The sequence below is a fragment of the Calypte anna genome, chromosome 3, assembly GCF_003957555.1.
Source record: "Calypte anna isolate BGI_N300 chromosome 3, bCalAnn1_v1.p, whole genome shotgun sequence".
In the NCBI taxonomy this organism is placed as follows: Eukaryota; Metazoa; Chordata; class Aves; order Apodiformes; family Trochilidae; genus Calypte; species Calypte anna.
The window spans coordinates 41,864,064-41,885,811 of NC_044246.1; the positions used below are offsets into that span (position 1 = coordinate 41,864,064).

The 21,748-nt window shown below is 40.8% G+C and overlaps 1 protein-coding gene across 1 annotated transcript in view; it reads right to left on the reverse strand.

Annotated features, from left to right (window-relative positions):
- Nucleotides 1–3,632: 3,632 nt before the first annotated feature.
- Nucleotides 3,633–21,748, reverse strand: part of PCSK2 (proprotein convertase subtilisin/kexin type 2) — a 101,783-nt gene continuing 83,667 nt past the window's right edge. The window contains exons 9-12 of the mRNA XM_030448334.1: nt 14,211–14,426; nt 12,926–13,026; nt 9,634–9,861; nt 3,633–5,400 (exon numbers count right to left, since the gene is read on the reverse strand). Coding sequence (XP_030304194.1) covers nt 4,914–5,400; nt 9,634–9,861; nt 12,926–13,026; nt 14,211–14,426 — 1,032 coding nt within the window. The 3' untranslated portion in view covers nt 3,633–4,913. The remainder of the gene's footprint in view (nt 5,401–9,633; nt 9,862–12,925; nt 13,027–14,210; nt 14,427–21,748) is intronic.

Genomic DNA, 21,748 nt, shown 5'->3' on the forward strand with positions numbered 1-21,748 from the left:
CTTTTGCCATTATTATGCTTTTGCTCTTCTGGCTGGTCAATTCTGTCAGCTATGAAGGAGGGGGCTAAAAGCCATTTGAGTTGATGAGCCTGAGCTTCAGGAATGTCCTTCTCACATCAACCAATACTTCTTCTTGGATATTGTGCTGGGTGTGGATTTGTTTGGTTTTTTGTTGTTTTGTTGCTGTTGTTTTTGTTTTGCGGGGGGTTTTTTTGTCATTAGTGAGTTCCAAGACAGATTTAGAACTAATCTGTTGTGACTATTAGGTCTGGTTAAATGGCACCTTCTGCTTTGTAACAGGGACAGGTCACCCACATAGCCAGAGTTTTATTTAGGATTTTTTTTTGTCAATGCTGTCTATTGAAATGCTGTGGGAGTTTACACCAGACATGGCTTACTAGAATGTGTGCTCCTTTTCAGTTGAATTTATTAACAGTGTAAACAGCCACAGAGAAAGAATTCTGCATATGTCTGCATATGTGGACTGCACTCCGGTGAGCTGGGAACAACTGCTCAGAAAACCTGCTGGTGAAAGCAGGTTTTAATTATACAAGGGGAAAAAAAAACAAACAACAAAAAACACCCAACCACACAAACCCACAGCAATAGGAAGTCTGTTTAATAATTCTGTCACTCAAAAAGGTGTAAACAGCTTTAGGCAGTACCTAGACAGAACTGGGTATTCCCCTGCATAACCTTCTGATTTCACTGCAATAAAGAAACATAATGTTCAGAATACAAAATGCCTTCATCAATGGGAAGGAGGCAGCACATCAGGAGAGCCTGGTTTAGGTGTCTAATGTGTGATTACCTCTCCACCCCCGCCCCCCCTCTCTTCATCTAGTTTGTGCTGTGGTTGTCAACACTGCTGCTGCTACAGACATGGTTTTCTGATGCTTGTAAACCTTGTTCAGCAGCTGTGCAGTATAAAAAAAGAAGATTCTAAAGCATTTTGGGTGGTAGATACTACTTATTAAGTCATGTACTGCACTGCATAAGCAACAACCTGAGGTGCAAGCTTGAAGCATCCAGGTGCTGAGATGCACCATGGGCACCACTGTCAGCAGAAGTCAAGGACCATGGGGAAATAAGGCCTAAATTCTGATACAATCTCTGAGCTTCTGTCCCACAAACATGGTGGTTGCCCAGTAAGGCTTCAGATGACAGGCATCTTTCTGTAAACTTCTATGAAAATTACACAGAAACCTACTAGTATGCCATCATTCATGACAGTGCTGAAAGGTATAGTAAATATTTATGGGCTGACCTCTGCTTTAAATGCAGATTCCGAAATGCGCGCTCTGTTTGAATGTTAATGCTGAAGTGAGATGGTGAAATACTAGTGAGCATCTATTCAGCAGAGACTCCTGGTACAAGACCTAGGTGACTACAGGGACATAATAAGAAGTGTGAAAAAAATTACATCTAGCCCCTGCCATGGGAACACAGGTGCTCAAAAGTACTACACAGTGTGGGTGGGAAGTAGGGAGGAAGAGGGGAACAGGGGTTTTTTTGTGGATGAGAGCTCCAAACAGCAGAGAAAAATAATAATAAAAAAATGCTGTAGTATTTCCTCGGGGCTGGAACAGCTTCTGAACTGCAGTACCAAAATGTCACTGTCTCTCTTCCCAGGTGTCTCCTTCCCTTGGAACCAGTGGGCTTGAACCATGTATGCCCATGGTTCTTCCTAGCCTGCAGTCTTCATCTTCTCTGTCCCACCCTATCAGAGTTAACATTAAACATTAGTCTTCATCTATCATTTGTTTTGGGGGAATCATGTTTATTTTCTGTTTCCATCAAACATGGGATAGAAATATCCCTGTCAGTATAAAAAGCAGAGAAGCTGGAAGTTGGTCCCACTCTCAGAAGCATGCTACCTCCTGTGTCTTTGGCTAGGCAATGATGATAGGACCTGCTGGTTCACAACAGCTTTTTATTTTACTTGTATTATAAAACATCATTACAGGGCTTTAGTTAATCAGCATTCTCTTGTTTCAAATAATGAGCTTAATTTCCCCCTTTATTATAAATACTAACAAATTAATTATTTCTCATCAGAAGTATCCTAAAAACTTAGATCTAACTGGATGTATTTTTCAGTGATCCTCTGATGCACAAATCATGAAGTAATTTCTATATTGTATATACACTTAGTTTTATATATACTTATGTCAAAACTCACTGTTTCTGTATATCACTCATTATTGTGATCTTACACTTAATAAATTATGTCAGCATTATGAAAATATGAGCAACCATCTAGTTATTTTGCTGCTTTATAAGATATTTAATGCTTGAACAGAGAACTGCAAAATTACAGGAATGCAATGGAAAGTCATGTACACGTTCATTTAAGATTTCCACATGGACTATTTTAACTCCAAAACTTTTTCCACATTCTAGAAGCCCTTCAAAAGCCTGCAGTTATCTCTTTCTTAGAACACATACACACAAAAAGTTATGGGGTGTGTGTACATAATATATATTACATACTATATGTAATTTATATGTTTTTATAAGCAAATACATGTAATGTACTCTGAATATACATATTGTATGCAATATATATATATATATATATATATTTATATATATATATACACACACAAAGAGAGATACCAAAGGTGTGTGGTATGCATTTAGACATACAGATGTCTTCATAAATAAATTACATATGTGGCTATGCTATGTATGTGTTGCTCTTTCTGGGAGAAACTTGTCTTCCACAGACACTACTGCCACCAGCATGACCCATTCACTTTCAAGGACACAAGTGAACCCTTCCCCAGCCTGTTTAACTTGAGCAAGTTTTAGCTTGTGCCTCATGAACTCCAGTTCATACTTTGAAATGGACCCATCTTGACTGTGGGGCAAGTTTTAAATCACCAAATTAAACACAGCTGGCACCATAATGTGTTCACACAAATAACCAAGAGCACTTGAAAAAAAACCACACAGGGACTGATTCTTCTCCTGCTGATGCCTGTTTTATCCCAGTGGGAAACAATTGTCTGAAGGGACTGCTGCATGCACTGAGGAATCTGTGAATAGTGTGAGGCTGCTAGTCTTGGCTTTAGTGTGTAATTCACATAGATGTTGAGTAAGCTGAGCTATTTTGTATTTGGATTGTTAACGAAAAGAACAGGTCTTCTAAGGAAAGATATAAGATGGATATTCACTAGAAATAACAGCAGAGACCATAAATTCTTAAGTGAAACATGTGCATTGTATAATCTTTGGCTTACGTTTTTCACTTTTTAGAGAGTTACTTAGTGAATGTGTTTCTACTATTATGCACCGGATTTACCAGGGCAATGCAAATGAAAACATTTTAGATTAATATTCTGCATATTAAAAATCCATAATAAAATTCTGGAACTAGTCAGTGTTAAAAAGTAGATCTTGAATGCTGCAAAGATACATAGCACCTGCTTAAAATTAGAATTTGAGTAGGTCCACTCAAGTAGGCCTTTACTGTGAGTGCCTTAATATTTGCAGAATCAAGACTGTTTATAATTCAACGGGTAAATCTGGGATCTCACACCTGAGAACATGTAGTGGTTACTACCATGAGTGATCTCCACCGACGACAATGTTTTATCTTGGGGCAATAGTCAGAGCAGACACTGAGGGCAAGAAAGACTGACTTGACTCACGTATGAATAGTGAAGGTGGGACTGACTCCTTACACAGCAAAGAGCAACGATTACCAACAAATCTTCCCAAACACACTACATTTTATTTCCCAAGAAGACCAACTTTGCATTACACATTAATAACTTAAGCATATTTTTCTCCTTAGATATATTTGTATAACATAAAAATAACAAATCTCTATTTTAAAAAATGGAATTTGAATTTAAAAATTCCTTTGGGACTGAAATGGTGTAGTACTTTGAATTTCTCCCACAGCATTTTACTGACAGCCAGGCTGTAAACCCCAGAAAACAGGAGTCCATGGCTGGAAATGCTGACATAGCCTCTCCTTACATGGCTGCAGTACATCTCTCCATAGAGACAAGCAGATAGACTTTTGCACACAGGTTGCCAGAGATCCTACATTTATGCTCATTCTGCTGTAAGATCATATATTAATTTAAATAGGCAAAATGTTTTGTGTTTTTTTAAAAAAACAAAAAACAAAACAAGAACCTGAAACTTGTGCTTCTAGAATGCCCTGACCCTGTTTGCAAATGCACTTCCCCTTGTCACCCAGCTTTGGCATTGCTTTGCTTTCCTTATTGCATGCCTATGGAGCCATTCTGTGGCTGAAGTGTTAGCATGTATGTTGTATAAGTATACATATTAAAGAAAACTCTCAAAAGAATTTGATTTCTGCAAATTGGATTGGTAAATTTTCATCTCTTGAATTTATTTACTTTTTTTTGTAGGGTCTAGTGCGACTTTGGTTGAACACAATGGGCAAAGTCCCACTGAAGTCAATGATGCAAAAGGAGATGTTGGATGTTCAAAGATCTCTCTAATCAACCTCTTTGTGATTCCCTCTCTCACAATAATTTTTAAAAATATGCCCATTATCACCAGCTTTCAATGTTAAAATTCACTCTTGTTTTAATACAAACAACATTTACCACAAAAATATGAAGGGAAAAGCCATCAATTTGTTTGGAGGTTATTACCTACTTGTATGACGCGAAAGAAAAATCAATCATTTACAGTCACAAACTGTACATAGTATTCAGCAGGGAGCAGTATATTTGTGATTTAGAGTAAAAAAATGATTGCTTCAGTGGTAATTAATTATTAATGAGATATAAGACTTCAAAATCAAGAAAGGGTGATAATTTGGCTACAGAGACAATCATTGTAATGTGTCTAACACAGAGGTTTGGATAGTAGAAAGGTGAGTAGAGGGATCTGGGGAAGGAAAGACACCATCATGCAGAACAGCACTAGTTCTTGCTCAGTATACTTTTGAGGCTTCTCTCCACTGCTTCATCTAGTTCTTCTTCCAGCTCTTCCTTCTTGGACATGGCCAGTTTGGACTGATAATCTTTTACTATTTGGTCTATATATGGTGCACTCTGAGTCCCATGAAGCATCAGTGTCCACTCCTTCAGGACGCCCCGCTGGGGTAGGCTGCCAACAAACCCAATCTCTAGAGCCCAGGTGCCTCGGGGGTCTTCTCCCCAAGTGTGTGTGGTCATGAATGGCCATTTGTCAAAACCCACCTTGGAGTCGTCATCCCGGGGACGTCTGCTCAGTAAAATGGACTTGGTTCCCATTGGTGAGGTCATGTTGATGTTGAGGTCTCCTCGCCTGGTGGAATTCACAGTTATAACTGCTTGGACGTGTTCAAGGTATCGGACAAAGTTTTCCTTCCCCTCACAAGCATCAGTGGTAAGTGTGAGGACCAGCTTGCCACTTGGTGGTATCTTTCTGCAGGTGAAAAGATAGTGAAGCGAATTAAAAAGGTGTACACAGCATTACATGCCTCATGTGAAAACTACTGGGTTTTGGTGCCTTGGTGCCTCACAGAAAAACCTCCTTACTAATATATGGACAAGTGAGGAAGTAAGAGTTGCAAACTCAGTCAGATGGAGAACATTATCTTTTTGAAAAATTATATCCAAACCTTAATTTGAAAATACATTATGAAATGTACACCTACACAAATAGAGGAATACGATTAAGAAGTACATACTGCTCTTTATGAAATAATAACATATTTAACAGTTGCCTTTACTTATCAGTTCTATATTGAGTAATTGTATAATAATGTGCATATTCAGTAAAAGAACTGTGAGCAGTCAGTCATCATAAAAGACAGCAGCAAACAGCTGTCTGGAGGCTGAGGAGCCAGTTGTAATACTAAAGCCTGAACCAGTAAAAACACGGGATCCCGGTGTCAGTTTATATGAAAAAGATTTTTCCATGAAAATTGCTGTCTTTGAACTGCTCCTGTACAGGAGCACACACATAGAAGACTGAAGTTGCCCTTGTTTGCTGAGTTGCCAGAGTGCTGCACCTAGAAGTGATGATAATTTGGTCTTCATGAGGGCACATTTCCATAATCACAATTAACCAAAGGAAAGCTGTCCCAAGTATTACCAGAAAGCTAGACTACAGGTGGAACACAGGCTCAGTCCTGTGCAAGGTGCATCCAGAGGAGGTCAGAAACCAACATTCCCTGCTTGGCAACCCAAGGCAGGGCCCAAGGCCCCAGTGCCTGGTCCAAGAGCAGCATCCTGCCAGCAGATGAAGCTGAGAGTGTCCACTAAGCCCGTTGGGGTCAGGATGCAAGTGACAATTGCCTCAGAAACTACCAAGCAAGCTACACTGGAAGCATAAACAAAAGTCTCTGTGTTTTCACCATAAGCCAGCCGTGAGCATTGTGACACTTCCCTCTGTCTAAAAGAAAAATTTGAAAGACAAGACTTAACTGCAGTCATTTAAAAGGGAATAAATCACAAAAGATTCCAGTCAGTTTGTCATTACCGTTTCCAGTGGCTTCTGCCTGACCTTGGTTTTGCAGTAAAATAAGTATATTTCTCTTAAAGGGCATCGACCATACTGTGGTGATGAATACCTTCTTTTCAAAAGAAATGAGTACATTGCTAATGAATGTGTGTTCTTCAGATACCAGTGAAAGCGTTTCATTCAAGCCTTGCTTCCAGGAATTCTCTTCTTCCTGAGAGGAGCTCCAGGTCTTACAGCTTAGTACATCGCTAATTGGCTTAGGCCAGTGTCTGTCCCCTTTCATTGAGTGCTGCCTTCTTGGGAGTTCTTGCACAGTGAAAAGACATTTGCATCCAGGTTTAACTGCCTTAGGGCATTTAAACACTTACCTTAAACTGAAAAAATCCTTGTTCTGAATCTTATGAACCCCCCTGGAGCAGAAGCTGGTATAACGTAAATTTTGTATAGCTAAACTGTTCACATATGTAATACCCTCAAAGGTATTTTGTGTGCCAAAGCACAAGGAAAATGCAGCTAGAGGTGAAGGATCATAATCTCAGAGTTGCCACGTTTGCAGTTTCTCCACATAGAAAGCATTGTCCTCAAAGCAATGTAAATTCACATCTCACAGCAATCTCACACAGCAGACAAAGCTTTGTCAAACAGAGCATCACTCTGAAAGTTGTGCTAAGTGCTTTATATCTCCTCCAGTAAATGAGGAGGGACACTACAGTGGGAGTCTTTCTTATCTATCAACACCAAAACCCAAAGACATAAGAGCAGTGTTACCACTCCATTTGCTTTGTAGACAGCCTGACAGCTGCAGACAGCTTTTCTCTCCACCTTCATAAGCACTGCAGTGCAAAAGTGATCTCAGCTCTCTAAAATACATTAGAAAAGACTTGCCCTGTCTCCTCCCTTCCTACTCATTAGGATCCAATACTCTCTGCTAGTCTACCAGGTGGACTTCCCCAAAGAAACAAGAAAAATCAGAGGTAGTGGAAAAAGGAGAAGAAGCGGAGAGATGGGTTTTGCACACCCTCACAGTATGCTGCAACCCAGTTTATATGTGTGTGTGTGTGTGTGTGTGTGTGTGTGTGTGTGTGTGTATACATAAAAAAATATATTCACTTTTGCATAAAGTGTAGTACCTGGTCAGAGATAGCAGGGGGAGCACACTCCGTGCTGCTGTTCCTCAGCTATGAACTGTGATTGCCCTGAAGCATCTTTGTATCTCCCTGAACCAGCCATATTTAAAGTCATCTGTTTTTTTACTTTTTCTGACCAAACAATAATCAGGGGATTTTCCTATTTCTAATGAGTGTTTCTACACACAGCAGAGAAATGCTACACTTCAAATACTAATTGTTTTCAGCACACTATATGTTCCAGGCTGTCAGTTCTTTCCTGGCCTGTTTGTGCTTATTGACAGTGTTGCTCTGGTAGACACTTGTCTATCAGCTACTCATCTGCCTTCATCTCTAGTGAATATGTATTTCATCTACAAATATCTCTATTTACCTAAACATATATGGAATATATATAGAACATGTTGTTCCAACAAGGGCAAACTAGACAAATAACCAAATTATCCATGGCAGAAGTGCAGTGTAGTTTTTGTTTCCAATAAATCTCTGGAGATGCTAGGACTTCAATAGTTTTATTTTCAGTGTAATTAAAAAAATTTAGATATTGCAAGTCATGATGCTGATTATCTCCTTTCAGTGACATTTTTATTGGGGGAGGTAAATATTATAGCAGTGCTATTAACATACTGATGTGTCAGGTAATTACAGGGGGGGCACCAATAGTGTGATTACCACAGTAACCACACACATTGCAGTCGATAACACTGCAGTAGAGAGGAGCCTTAGGTGGCTGAACTTTACAAATCTGGGTGCTGCAAATGCAAAGCCTGTTCTGGGTCCTGCTCTCAACACTAATACAAGGCAGTGTTTTTCTCAACGATGGTTACAGGGAAGTTTTACAGCCATTCCAGATCGCTGGGCTGGAGGATATGCACCATCACCTTGGCTTTTCTATCTGTTCACCAGCAGAAATAGGACAGAAAAACAAAGGCAGAAGGAGACAATACAGCCACACAGCACTTGCCCAACCCTGGCTCTGTCTGTTCCCAGAATACCTCTATCACATTGTATAACAGCACATGGAGCCAAGCCTAGAGAAAGACATTTTCTCTCTTCCTCTCAGAGAATCCCCATTTTAGTAAGCAGGGCTGCAGTTAAGATAAATGACATTATTTGTTTGCATTTAAATTAAGAATAAACTAGAGAGAGCTAAAAATTAGCTTCAGCACTCTCTCATTTATTTCCTACCTGTGAGCATGTGTCAGTCAGAGAAATTAAAACTCAGATTTCAGCTGTGGAACCTTGGAACATGAAAATACAAACCCATCTGGGAGGCTGGGAAGAAACTTATTTTTTGCCTGGCTGAGCTGTGTGCCAGGGTGCCATTGTTTGCTTTCATTTTTCAACAGAATAATGGTGCCTTCAAAAATGGCACTGAAGAGTCACTTTTCAAATAGTATAGACGTAAACTTGCTATTCTTAGATTAGTATTTCAAATCATGGAACTGAACTATAGCTATTGCAGTCAATTAGCATTAATTTCTTCACTTGTTGACTCATGCACTTTAGCATATGAAGATAAATCAGAAAATAATTTTACTACCTAGTCTGCAATTAGAGATTTGAACCAAACACAATTAAATGCTGTAGAATGGAAACTTAATCACTGGTACCTGTAGATGATTGTTTCAGTCTTCTGAAGGTAAAACAATCTGCTGGAATATGTCACAAGGAGATACAACCTGACTGACATATTTTCATGTGTCAGAGCCAGCCTCCCAGATTCTCAGTTGTGTACAGGCTTTTTATTAATAGAAACTCTGGCACAAATGTACCTCTAAGTACTCAGGAGAAATGGATGTTGCTATTAGCAGTACTGGTACTAGCAATGCTGACACAGATGAGCTGCAGAATGCACTCCTACAGCAAACCAGAAAATGAAAGATCATGTAGTTTATTATATCAACTTGGTGAAATAAGTGGAATGTTGCCAGCAATGTTAGGCTTTCTTAGAAAAAAAAAGTCATTATGTTTCTTTCACTACCTGTGTCTTGGTCAAGGTATTTGGATACTTGTGGTCTCCTGGATGCCTGGAAGAAGCCAAACACATATACTATTCACTTACTCAGGTTCCTGTATTGACCCTCCAACACAATGGAATCTCTCGGGAACAGTCTTCCAGTCTTTAGCCATCTTAACCATTGCTCCTGCATCTAGAACACCATAGCCAAACAAATGGTTGAATTCCAGTCCAACACCATTTCTACGCCATTGATGAACCTCATCGTGAAGCTGGTTCCTCTTGGAAGTGAGCACTGTCAGATGCTGCATATCTCTCCAGGTCAGATCCAAGCTGTGGAAAAGCAATATGGAAAACAAACAGTACAGTATTTCCAAGCAGATATTGAAGAAAGTGTGTTTGAGTAAGCCTTTTGGTAGAATTTGCTTCTAGCAAATCAGACAGAAATTTTATCTATCCAGGTATCAATAACAAAGTTTCTCTTGATTTCAGTGAGAGTAAGAATAGGTTTTAATTGTATAGTACTTCTCCAAAATACATTCCCCAGGATGGCAAAATAAATGGATTGTTTCCCTGTTCTGTAAAACAACTGCTTTTAACTACAGATTATAGATCCACCATGCAATTTTTAAGCTAAAAAAATGAAGAGGGTATTATACCAGACCCTGAAAAGAATGCAAAAAGAAATGGATGATGACAATTTTTGCCAGCCTTTCTTTAAATTCTGCCCTCTTTTCCTTGCCTGATCCTCCTGCTTTTCCCAGGGACCTTCCAAGATTCACCCAGAGAAGCCCCAGTCTGATGAATCTGATGAGCTCTAACAATCAAGATGCCAGTAATTTCAGTGTTTTGTGAATAGGGGTGTATGGGCTGTGGGTGGCTGTAGGTTTGCATTGTAGGTATGGTACTGGTTTGTCACCTGTGATACACTAACAAGGATGGATACAGTCAAGTAACTTGTATCTAGATTTGATAACCATTTCTCCACATCAGCTCTTATCTTCCTAGATTTTTAGCGGTTTTGGATGACAGGAAGGACACTTAGAAGTTATTACTCTGCAAGTTTTAGAGCTGAAATTCTAATTGTATGTAACTAAAGCCATTCCACTTGTTTTATGATGATCTCTTTCAACATTGCCATATGTCTGATTCAAACCATCAACCTAAAAGAATCTGCTTTTCAGCATTCTGTATCCCAAGTAATAACCATGTTTGCATGCTGAATGCACACCAGAATAGCCAACTACTCTCATTATTCCAAGGTGATACAAGATAGCTGAAAAAACAGGTATCACTTGCATCATTCTTACTGAAACCTTTTAAGAGCTGCTACATATATTAAAACCATAGTTTGCATTTCACAGATTGATCTGTCTATAGCAACCTGTCAGACATACACTGTATATGAGCTGAGAGACATATGGCAAGCAGCAGTTGTCTGCATGGGGACTGATTGGCCATTCCTGTGAAGGCTCGTGTACTCATCCAGGGCAGTTCTGCCCATTAAAATGGAGGCATAATAGAGCCAGCCTGGAAGGAGATAGGAGACACTGGCAGTACTTTCTATCTTCCACCTCCAGCTCCCACACTTATTCTCAGCCAAGACTAGAAATCTAATTGCAAACAACTCCAATTTCTATTCAGGATTGTTTGGCAGAAGTAATTCCAATCCTCATGGATAGCCCAAATGAAGAGTGATGGGAATTAAGGTTGTAGTCCAGGTTAAACATGCAGTGGTCAAAAAACTCAATAAACCTTTACATTTTTATGGCTATAATTACTTATTACATCATGGCAGCCCTCCTGCACAAATTCGATAGTAGAAGGACCAATCATGCAAAGTTACACATGTGGCATGTGTTTCATGTGTATAAAACCTGAAAAAAGAGACTTGGCCCAAGTCGTACTCTAAGCACAGCAATCATTGCTCTGCTAATGACAGAAATTTTGTCTCCTCCAACAAAATTTTCATTCTTCTGAAGAAAACTATGTACATACATAGTGCTCACTTCATGCCATGGTTATCACAAGTGCAGCTGTATACCTGAGCAAATGTCTGACTTCATAAGGTAAAAAGATGGTATCAGTTATTGTAAGGAAGACTTTTCCTAATCATTGGAGAAGATGATATACAAGAGGTCTCCAGTGTTACAAATAGCATGGAGATGGTAAATAGACAACGGGTATTTATTCTTTCACATAACAGAGCAACTATCTTGCACAGAAGCAAATTACCAGCAATAGGTTAAGAAAAAAACCACAACATTCCTGACCCTCATCATCAAAAGCTATTATTAGTGTGGAATTGACTGCCACTGGTATAAAATACAGATGAGCTGAATAATAAACAAATTCAAGGAAAATAAATCTGCTTGTGACTGTTAAACAGAGTAGGCTGACTGCTCCGTCTCAAAACCACTGACTGCCAAAGCTGTTGTTGAAAAATTGGTCTTTGTACAGGTTTTCGCTGGAATAGAGCTAATTTTCTTCTTAGTAGCTAGAATAGCTTCCTATTTCAGATTTAGTGTGGGATTTGGTATGAGAACAATGTTGATAATACACTGATGTTTTTCGTTGTTGCTAAGAAATCAAGGACAAAAGCTGGGAGGGAGCATAGCCAGAGTGACAGATCCAAACTGGCCAGTGGTATATTCCATATCATGCAATGTCGTACTCAGTATATAGGCAAGAGGTGGCTGGAAAGCTCTCTCTCTCTTTGGAATGTAGTTTCAGGGTTTCTGTCCTCCATGATCACTAGCCAAGGATGGACTGGGCATTGGTCAGCAGGTGGCTAGCAGCTGTACTTTGCATCACCTGTTTGTGTGTTCTATAATTATTATTATTCAGTTACTAAATTGTTTTTTATCTCAACTCATGAGTTCCTTCACTTTTCTGATTCCTTCCCCCATTCCCTGGGGGGCAGAGAGAGAGTGAGCAGGCAGCAGCGTGGTATTTAACTTCCTGCCATGTAAAACCATGACAGTCCTTGTTTGTTGTACCCCTCTAAGCCTCTGTTCATTGCAGACAGCATGTGGCACAAGAGGAATTCCTGTCTTGTACTAGAGGTTCGCTCATGTTTTTGTAGTCTGGGCATTGCCTGCTGTGTGTGTGGACAAACAAAATAATTTCTCCCTTCTAACAGTGCTGAAGTAGACGAACCCATGGAAGCAGTGGGTGGAGAGAACACAGAGAGCAAGCCAGCCAAAACACGACACTTGTGTGTCTTTGGCAAGACTGTTGCTCCACCTGTAAGTTACCAAGCACATCACTACCACAGCAGGCAGCTTGTTAGCTGCCCCTTCCAGCTCCCTGCCACAGACAGCTGACTTGTATCATGAGCAACATTAAACAGGCCCTCTCCTCTCTAGAGCTCACAAGGAATTTCTCAACAGCATACTTAGCCTCCAGGGCCAAGGCGAACACTCCGGCTGCTTCAGGAGCAGCTGCAGATGTTCCTGAGTGACGCAGCGTGCAGTTGCCGTATAAATCCGTCGTAGCCTGCAATGATATTAGACATAATTAATGAAACCAGCCAGTCCATTTTCCTTGCAGCTACAGGCTCAGAAAAAATACAGGTGGAGTGTTTGCTTTCTAGAGTATTTGTGTGTTGGTTCCAAGGATTTGCTTCCTTCAGGATAGTATCTCAATTAAAAAAAACAAACAGTGAAATGTAGTTACAGAAAGCGTTAATTCAAGAATAAATTAGGATGTTGGAAAACAATGTTCATCACCACTTAGAAGCCATAAACTCATATAAATGTCACTTATTTCCTACAAATAGTCTAACTGAAGGGCTTAAATTCCCTTGTGATTATCAAGCATTTGAAACTAGAATTGTCAGCCTATTGTGCTTCCTAATATTTGTGCAACTCCAGAACCAAGAGTAGTACCAGGCTGCTGTCTTCTAATTTGTCACTGAAAGAGAAGGAGGCCTTAGAAATACATATTATGGTGATAATTACAATGGTGCCATAGACCATCATGGCCATTACCAGCACAGAGCTGATACCAAGATAGAAACCAGTATTTTTCCTTCTCTTACTGCACAGGGGGTGTTTTGGATGCTCCAATGTGCCCTTGGGTTTGACACAGGGCCAAGGAAAATGTATACAGGCTTTTGGCAAAGACTGACCTTAAGTTATTATAGCTGAATTTTCCCCTCTGTGAATCAGACTATGTCCTGGCTAGTGTGAAGGTGCTGAAGAGCTAGTACAGAGTACAGGGGAGGAGAGTTCCAGTTGCACTTGAACAGAAAATGCATGTTCTCCAGATGTAGGTATGTGTGGCTTTGTAGGGAACTGTAGGACAACGATGCGCACTGGTCAGCATGAGTCTGGGGTGAACTGAACCCCTACATCTCCTTTGTGGGTTGACACTTCATTTAGCTTTTTACAGAGACTTTTTTGTCACTGTCCTCTGCAAAGAGTGCAGCTGAACCTCTAAATCTGGCTTCTGATGAAATAAAGTAGCAACTATATGAAGCTCTACAAGACGAAAGATCATTGATGCTCTCTATACTAATCCCACATCTCCTCAGCTGACAGTATTGGCACAACCATGTTCTGCAGATGAGAAAATACCCATCTCAACAAAGGACCATCTACTGCTTCAAAGCAGACAGGGTTGTAATAGGTTGTGGGAGCGTACGACAGCAGCAACAGGCCAAGGGTATCTGGACTCACCACACCAGCCTCTGGATTTCTCTTCCTCCCATTACTAAAGGTGGAGGCTAGGGTTGAAGAGCAGCTTTCATCATACAGAGCTGTCCGCCCATCATTTATGGCAGAATTGATGGAGATTGTCCACATGCTCGATGCGTACCCATCACAGTTACAGTCATCGTAGCTGCCCCCATCTCCAGAGGCCCAGACATAGATGCTTCCTTTGCCACCTCGGCCCTGAAAAAGGGGGAAATTGACCCTCCTGAGTTAAAATACAAACAGGAGATAGTGGCTACTTTAACTGCACATCTAATTGTAAAGCTAGGCATTATATTTAAAGGAGGAATCTGGTCCAAACAAAATATACATCAAACTTTAGCTGAGATAGCATGGACTTCTGCAGGTTATTAAATCAAGTTAGCATCCACAGCCAGTTCTGCAACCTTATGTAAACAGAGCACTTCCATTTATCTCCTGTTTTGCTTGATGCCCAGAAGGCTCCTGTGCCAGATGCTAAGACGTTTTATGGATTCATTAGCATTTATGTCAAGGTTTAAGTGGTATGAGAAAAGTGGTAAAAAGGGACATAGGTCATCTCACATGCTGTGTTTGTAATATCCAATTATGTTCAGGCAATGGCTAAACAGCTCTGTAAAACTGGCACTTCTTTCTCTCAATAGATTTTTCCCCCAGAGGTGTCACTGAGTCAGGGCTGTTTTTCTGACAAACCAGCTTCTGCCAGCAGAACAATAAAGTTATGTGACCATATGAATCATCTACAGAAAGATGGTCTACCAATTACACTGAAAAGAGAAGAGAGAGATGGGAGAAACAGAAGCTGAAGGGCAGCTGCAAAAGCTTCCCATTAGTTAAAGGAAAGAAATCCTTATCCTCTCCCCATCTTCCATATGAGCAAGGAGTAGGAAGGGATCAACTCAGCTCCTTCTCATGCCACACTAAGAAAGAGTTAGGGGCTTCCTGGAGGACCCAAGAACCCTGAAACACTCAGGCAAAGATCAGTGCTACTGAACCCAAAGGTCAGATCTCCCACTGATTCCAGCACAGCCACTGTTTCTCTCTCCATTTAGCCTCATATAATCCAACATTTATATGCAGCAGCATTGGAAGGGTGCAAGGCCTCACTTTATCATACTGCTTATATGTGTTAGGCAGGTGAGAAAAAAATAGTATCTCTGTTTTCTTTGTTGTCCAGCGTGAAAGGGAAGTTAAAGAATATACAAACATAGCAATCTGCAATGGTATTTTAATAGGGAACCTTATCTGCCAGAAATGTAAATCAAATCTGAGCTCCCAGCGGTAGCTTCTATTTTTCATTATACCCCACTGAACAGAGCAACCTCATTATTTCAAGCATGTTAGTGAGCTGCATTATAATCCACTAAATTGCACAGCAGGTTTGTTGCCACTGGGGCACATAACATCTCAGGACATAGATTTTCATAATAAAGATGATGACTATGGAGAAGCTTACTGAAATCAGTCTAAGAACTCCCACAAAGATCTGAGATCAATAGCTTGATTTTTAAGGAAGGATACTGATGCAGAAATACGCAGTCTAAAAACAGAATAGTCCCTGCAAATCATTAAATAACCCAACAAACAAATAAAAAATATCAGCATAACATGAATAGTTATGCCATTTTTCCCTTTGATTTTTTCACTCTTCAGGGACCAACCCTGGGCTGTGGACTCACTTCAGAGGCTACATCCCAAGCTTGCCACCATGCCCCCATACACCATCCCACCACTTTTCCACCACCTGCCTCATCATTGGCACATCAACGGCACATCTCTGCCTCCAAAAGGCTGCTGCCCAATGCAGAGAGCAGGTGGCTGCTGGTGCCACGAACACTATGTTTGGCATGGATCGACCTGCTTTTTCTTTGCAGCCATTTTAAAGGGAGAGGAAACACTTCATTGCCACGTGATAAATTCACAAATGTAGCTTGGTCCCTGGGAGTTACCCTCTGCAGTGTTCAGCAAGGACTTAGCCTTACTTGTAAAATCATCCTGTGCTGTCAAAGCTGAGCATTACTGTGCATTTCATGGGAAGTATTTGTGGCAGAACGGCAGAAAACAGCTGTAACAGTGTTGGTGGGGACGGAGGACAAGAAATTTGGGCTGGAGTATGTGGGTGGAATTAGCTTGCTGAGTGCTGCTGGGGATGAGTTTCTGCTTGTAATTAAAGTGAGAATTGTCTCAGGATGCAACTTCTATGACAGTCATGTCCACAAGTGTGTGGCTTAGTGTTAAAATCCATAATTCACCTCTTTATAATCTAATTTGAAGTGCCTTTCCTTCTTGGCTGAGAGTAGAAAGAGAAGCAAACACCAGTAGGATAAACTGGTAGCAGCCCAAGTGGATTATTTGCAATGATGCTCAGAACTTGCTGCTTACATTTCCCACAGCCAGACCTGCAGCAGTTGGATTGTTTGCACACAAGAACCATTTGGTGGCTGTCCTAGGGTATCGTTTCATTTACCAGGCAGAAATACACAGCTTTAGGGAAAGTAAATTTTCAATTCCCTGTATGCTAGTATTCTAAACCTTAAAAATACCAATTGGGTCAACTAAGTGTCATATTTAAAGTGAATCAAAAGCTCCTGTTTGCATCACAATGTTATGAACATAAAAAGTTCCGTGGTGTCAGTCAATTTAGGTTGCTGTAAATTAAGGCCAAAAAGAGGACTGTGGGAACTGGTAATAATACACACTACAAACACCAGAGGGAGTGTAAAGGAAGAGTCAGGAAGAAGAGGGAAGACAGAAGAATAATAACAACACGAATTTTAAAGACTATCCTGTTCCAGAATCGTGTTGAAAGCTGCACGTCTTCTCAAAGCGATGTACAGCCTGGCGCCCACACTTCTGAGCCACCTGAAGCTGCACCTCCAGCTGATAAAAATGGATTTTGGAGCATTCAGTGCTAGCCCATAAGAGGCCTTTCTCAATCTTTGGCACGGCTCTGTGCTTAGAAAATCAGCTACTGAGCAGCTGCCTTTGCAGAAACATCAGGTTTCCTGTTTCCAGTGTCCTTTGTAGGATGTTGTACTACCGGCAAAATATATCTCTGATAAATTTTCTTACCCCTTTTCTCATCTTCTAAAGAGCATAATCCCAGAAAAACTACTTTAATGACCTACCTTGCAAAAGTGACTTGGCAGGAGACTGCAGCCTAATACACTCTACATAACTTCAGGCACATCTTGAATGTGTTTTTTCCATGTTATTATGTTCATTTATCATGCTGACAGGTGCCTAAGTCACTGCCTCACAAAGTTTTGATTGCTGGATCACACTATCCAGATAAAACAGGTGTATTTGACAAATAAAATCTCTTACAGCTTTCCTGACCCTTCCCATCAAGGCTGGCAAGTGTCTGTGTGAGTAACAGCTGAGCCTCCCCAGCCCCTGCCTTAGCTCCTCTAGTTCACACACTCCCTGCCTTGGCCCCCAGTGTTGCAAAAGATGGGTAACAGGAACACAACATTCTTTACAGCACGTTCCTGATGCCCTCTGGCTTTGGCCTAATCCTTCAGTCATAGACCAAGAATAAGAGTTTCCAAGGAGTGCAAACTCAGAACAAAGAACAAGACTCCTGCCCTGCAAAGCCAAGTACCAGAAAATGACAGCATCAGGACACCAGCTGGCAGATGGGCTCAGGATATAAAAAAAAAAAAAAAGCAGCAGCACCTGACTGTGAGAATGTATTATTAAGAAGAAGAATAAAAAGCAGCAGCATACTGTAAAGAGGTTTGGCTTTTTTCTTCTTTGGTGCAATGAAAAGGCTATTTCAAGATAAGGACTGTTAAATTGTTTGCTGATGTTTACGGACTGTCCCAGGTCTAAGGAAGAAAATGAAGAGGGAACACGCTTGAAAAAAATATGGAAAATTACAGAACTGGAAATCGCTGTCTGCAACAAATTCAAAGCACCCTTCTTTTTGCATGACATCTGATAGCTATTTTGTAATTCTTCCCCTTAAGAAAACGGAAGTGTTTCAGTAACTCCTATATAATTTAATAGCAAATTATGTGCGTGCTGCGGTAAAAGGCTGGTTTTCCAAGAAAAGTGAAAAATTCTATGGCTTTTTCAATCTTTGCCATAACTCCCACTGACTTATGAGTAGGACTCAGTTTCCCTCCTCTATTAATTTTGACAGTATTTTCCTCTCAAAAGAGCATTTCTTTCTCTTCTGGACTGAATTATTTGAAAATACTTGTTTGTTTTGTAATTAAAAACTGCGTCCTTCAGTACTGATTGCTAATTACCTCAGAAAGTGTAGGCTGCAGCCCAGGGATCCAATGTCAAATCGTTATCATAACCCCAGGCTGGGAGCACAAGGCAAGGATTTTGCCCACAGCTATGACTTGGCAGGGAGCACCACAGAATCACTCTGGCTGGAAAAGGCCTTTAAGATCATCAAGTCCAACTATTCACCCAGCTCTACAGAATCTGGTGCTAAACCATATTCCTAAGCATGTCTACACATCTTCTAAATGCCTCCATCAGGGGTGGCTCTCCAGACATCCAGGAGCCTAGGCAGAGACCCAGCTCTGCCTCCCCACCCACCACTCCTGAGCACTGCCAGCCCAGCTCTGTGGCACAAGCCAGCTGGAGGGAGGCAGTGAGTCCCTGGCACTGCTGAACTGCTGCTCATCCTTTGCACTGCCAGGGTGTTCTGGAGCCTGCCTGCCTGTTCCTGCATCCCTGACACAGTGCCAGATGGACAGCACATCGAGCACAAGCTCTACTGGTTCCTCTGGCTATCTCTGCAGTTGCCAGGCTGATTTGCTCAGAGCAATCTGGTAGCCTGTGACTCTCCTGGAACCCTTTCCTTCTCTCCTATACCCATTTCTTGGGGAGTGCTAAAATCTAAAGCAAAATCGAGGCAGAAACACGACTTGAGCCAGCCTTTTATATTTTGTTGTAGTCAATAACTAGCTGGTTCCTCCTAGTAGATTTCTGAAACTATTTGGGTCAGTCTCCCAAGTACAGGAGACTGCTCTATCCAAGATTCTCAAAGATCTAAGCCCTATAACTCTTAAATCCTAACAAAAGACTTTACCTAACTTACTCTAGACCGCTTTACAGCAGAGTCCTGAAATCTTACCCACCAACCCCAATTAACTGCATAATTGTTAATAATTAATTTCACTAAAAATAATGATTAAGCCCTTTCTTACATCTAAATTACTGTTGAAACTGGACAGTGTTGAAACTGGCAGAAGTTCTGTCAGCCAAAAGAAGTAAGTGGAAAACTACACTTTTGGTGAAGAGAGGCATCACTGGCTTTCAGTTAGATTCACCCTGGCAGGGAAACAGGGAGACAACTTTTAAAACGCTGACACAAAACCTATTAATTATCCATTTCTTTTTTGTTGGATCCTGGGCTGCATAGCATAGATGATAATGCATTACTCCAGTCCAGCAATTCTGCAGGCATAATTCTGATATTGATATTTGCAAAAATCAATCCCATACTTCTGAGCTAGATTACCACTGAGAAAAGGATTCCGAACACCCAATTTGCTTTCCACCAGTAATGAAGCTGGTTTCCTTGCCCAGAGCTCCCAGCTGGTGTGATGAACCCCGGCCTCACAGCTTCACCTGTGGCTCTTGGAATAGTATGCAAAAGCTCCTGGCTTGTAACACCAGCCTTGCCAGGCAGCAAAAGCACACAGCTGCTGTTGCAGCAGAGAGATTAGACAAAAAACTCTCCAAAGGTCAGAGTGAAACATCAAAATCTACATTTTGAGACTACATTATTGTCTTGCCTCCATAGAAAACAATAATTTACACGTGGATCTTACAAATATTGCCATGTTACCCCAACATATTGATAGAACAGCTATCTGCTCTTTTTAAGAAGTCTGTGTGAAGGGCAGCATTTTGCTCTGTCACAGGCCCATGCAAAGCACAAACCTGCAACTGACAAGGTCTCGATTTCACCAAGACATCCCTGAGGAGGCCAGCATCAAAACAGAAATCAGTACCACCTGGATTTTGCCCCTGCCCTCTTCTCAGAGGCACATACCTATTTCCCATTTTTCTGTGGCAGAAAAGCAATCTGTCACATCTCCACACCTTGGTCAGGTACTCAGTAGAAGGCCATGTATCCCATCAACAGGTCACAAAAGCTGATCATGCTGTTTTACAAAAGCCTGAAAATATCCCATCTGGTGACTTCAAAATTCCAAGTAGATATAAATTATTCATGTGGGGTTTTAATAAGGTTTGATTTTAGCTTACATAAATAAGATGAGGCCTGGAATTATAATGCATATTCCAGACATAATAGCAATGCAGTAAAAAGGGCTTCCAAATTATAAAGCCTGTAAGGCTTCCTCTGAAATGGAGTAATCAGATGGCTGCCAGATCATAAACTAATTTCCCTACCCTCACCTGGCTGTTGAGCAAATAGAATTACGTTAGAAGTATCCGTCTGTGTATACTTTATTAATGTGCTATCTTCAGCATATTTCAAAAAACACAAACAACATGTCAGTGGCCCTGGAGAGGCAAATGAGAAGTATTTCCTTTCGGTTTTAACATCATATTTTCTTCTTTCATTGGTGAGCCCAATTACAGAGCCATGATAAGACTATATATTCTTAACACTGCTCCCCTGGCAATTTGTACTTGTGCAGCATTTTCTTAGGTAGAACCATATTACAGAAGCAATAACATTTTCACCAGCAGAAGCACAAATGGATCTTGTCTTCTATACTGTGGCTGAGCCAGCGAAGTCTCAAGAAATTAATTCAGTCCATTCAGTCCATTCAGCTCCTCACAAACTACTAATATAAAAGCCTACATATTAAAAATGCAATATATGAGACCGGGTTAACTTGATTACTTCTTTTTACTGCTTTAAATTCCAGTAGCTGAAGCTGGAAAGAACTGGACTCATAAAACAGCAAATAAGAAACATGTACTGGGTATTGCATTAAAGACAGGATGTACAAGAAAACCTTGGTGGAATTAGTTCTTGATCTAGTTACCTTTTCCTGTTTAATTTGGCTGCTGATACATTCTGAGTACAAAGAGAACAAAGTCTGCATTTAGAGAGTTTTTCTGTCACAGGAATCCCACCTACCATCCGTACCTCCCTGCAAGCTGTCCAGCCCCCAAATGGGGTAAGCACAAAGCAGACAAGGGATATGTAAATCACACAGCATTGCTTTGTCCAGCCATGCTATATATAAAATGCTACCACCAGCTCACTCCTCCTGTACTGAAATTAAACTACTGCTCAATCCATGTAAGTTTTCTAGCTGTGCTCAATACTACCAGGCCACTTGTTCCTGAGTCCATCATCCTGGTTTCTTGTTCTGCTTTGAATTTTAGTTTGTATTTCTGCACCTGAAATAAAAGCCCCCCAAAGCTCAACAAAGACATGTATATGCAAATAAGTGACACAGAGTGATTAGGAACAATGAAACTGAACATATAAAGCCTGGTCTCAGTGCAGGGGCTAAGGTACACCTCTTGACAGCTCAGCACAATATTGGGTTGGTGATTTACTGAGACTGTAA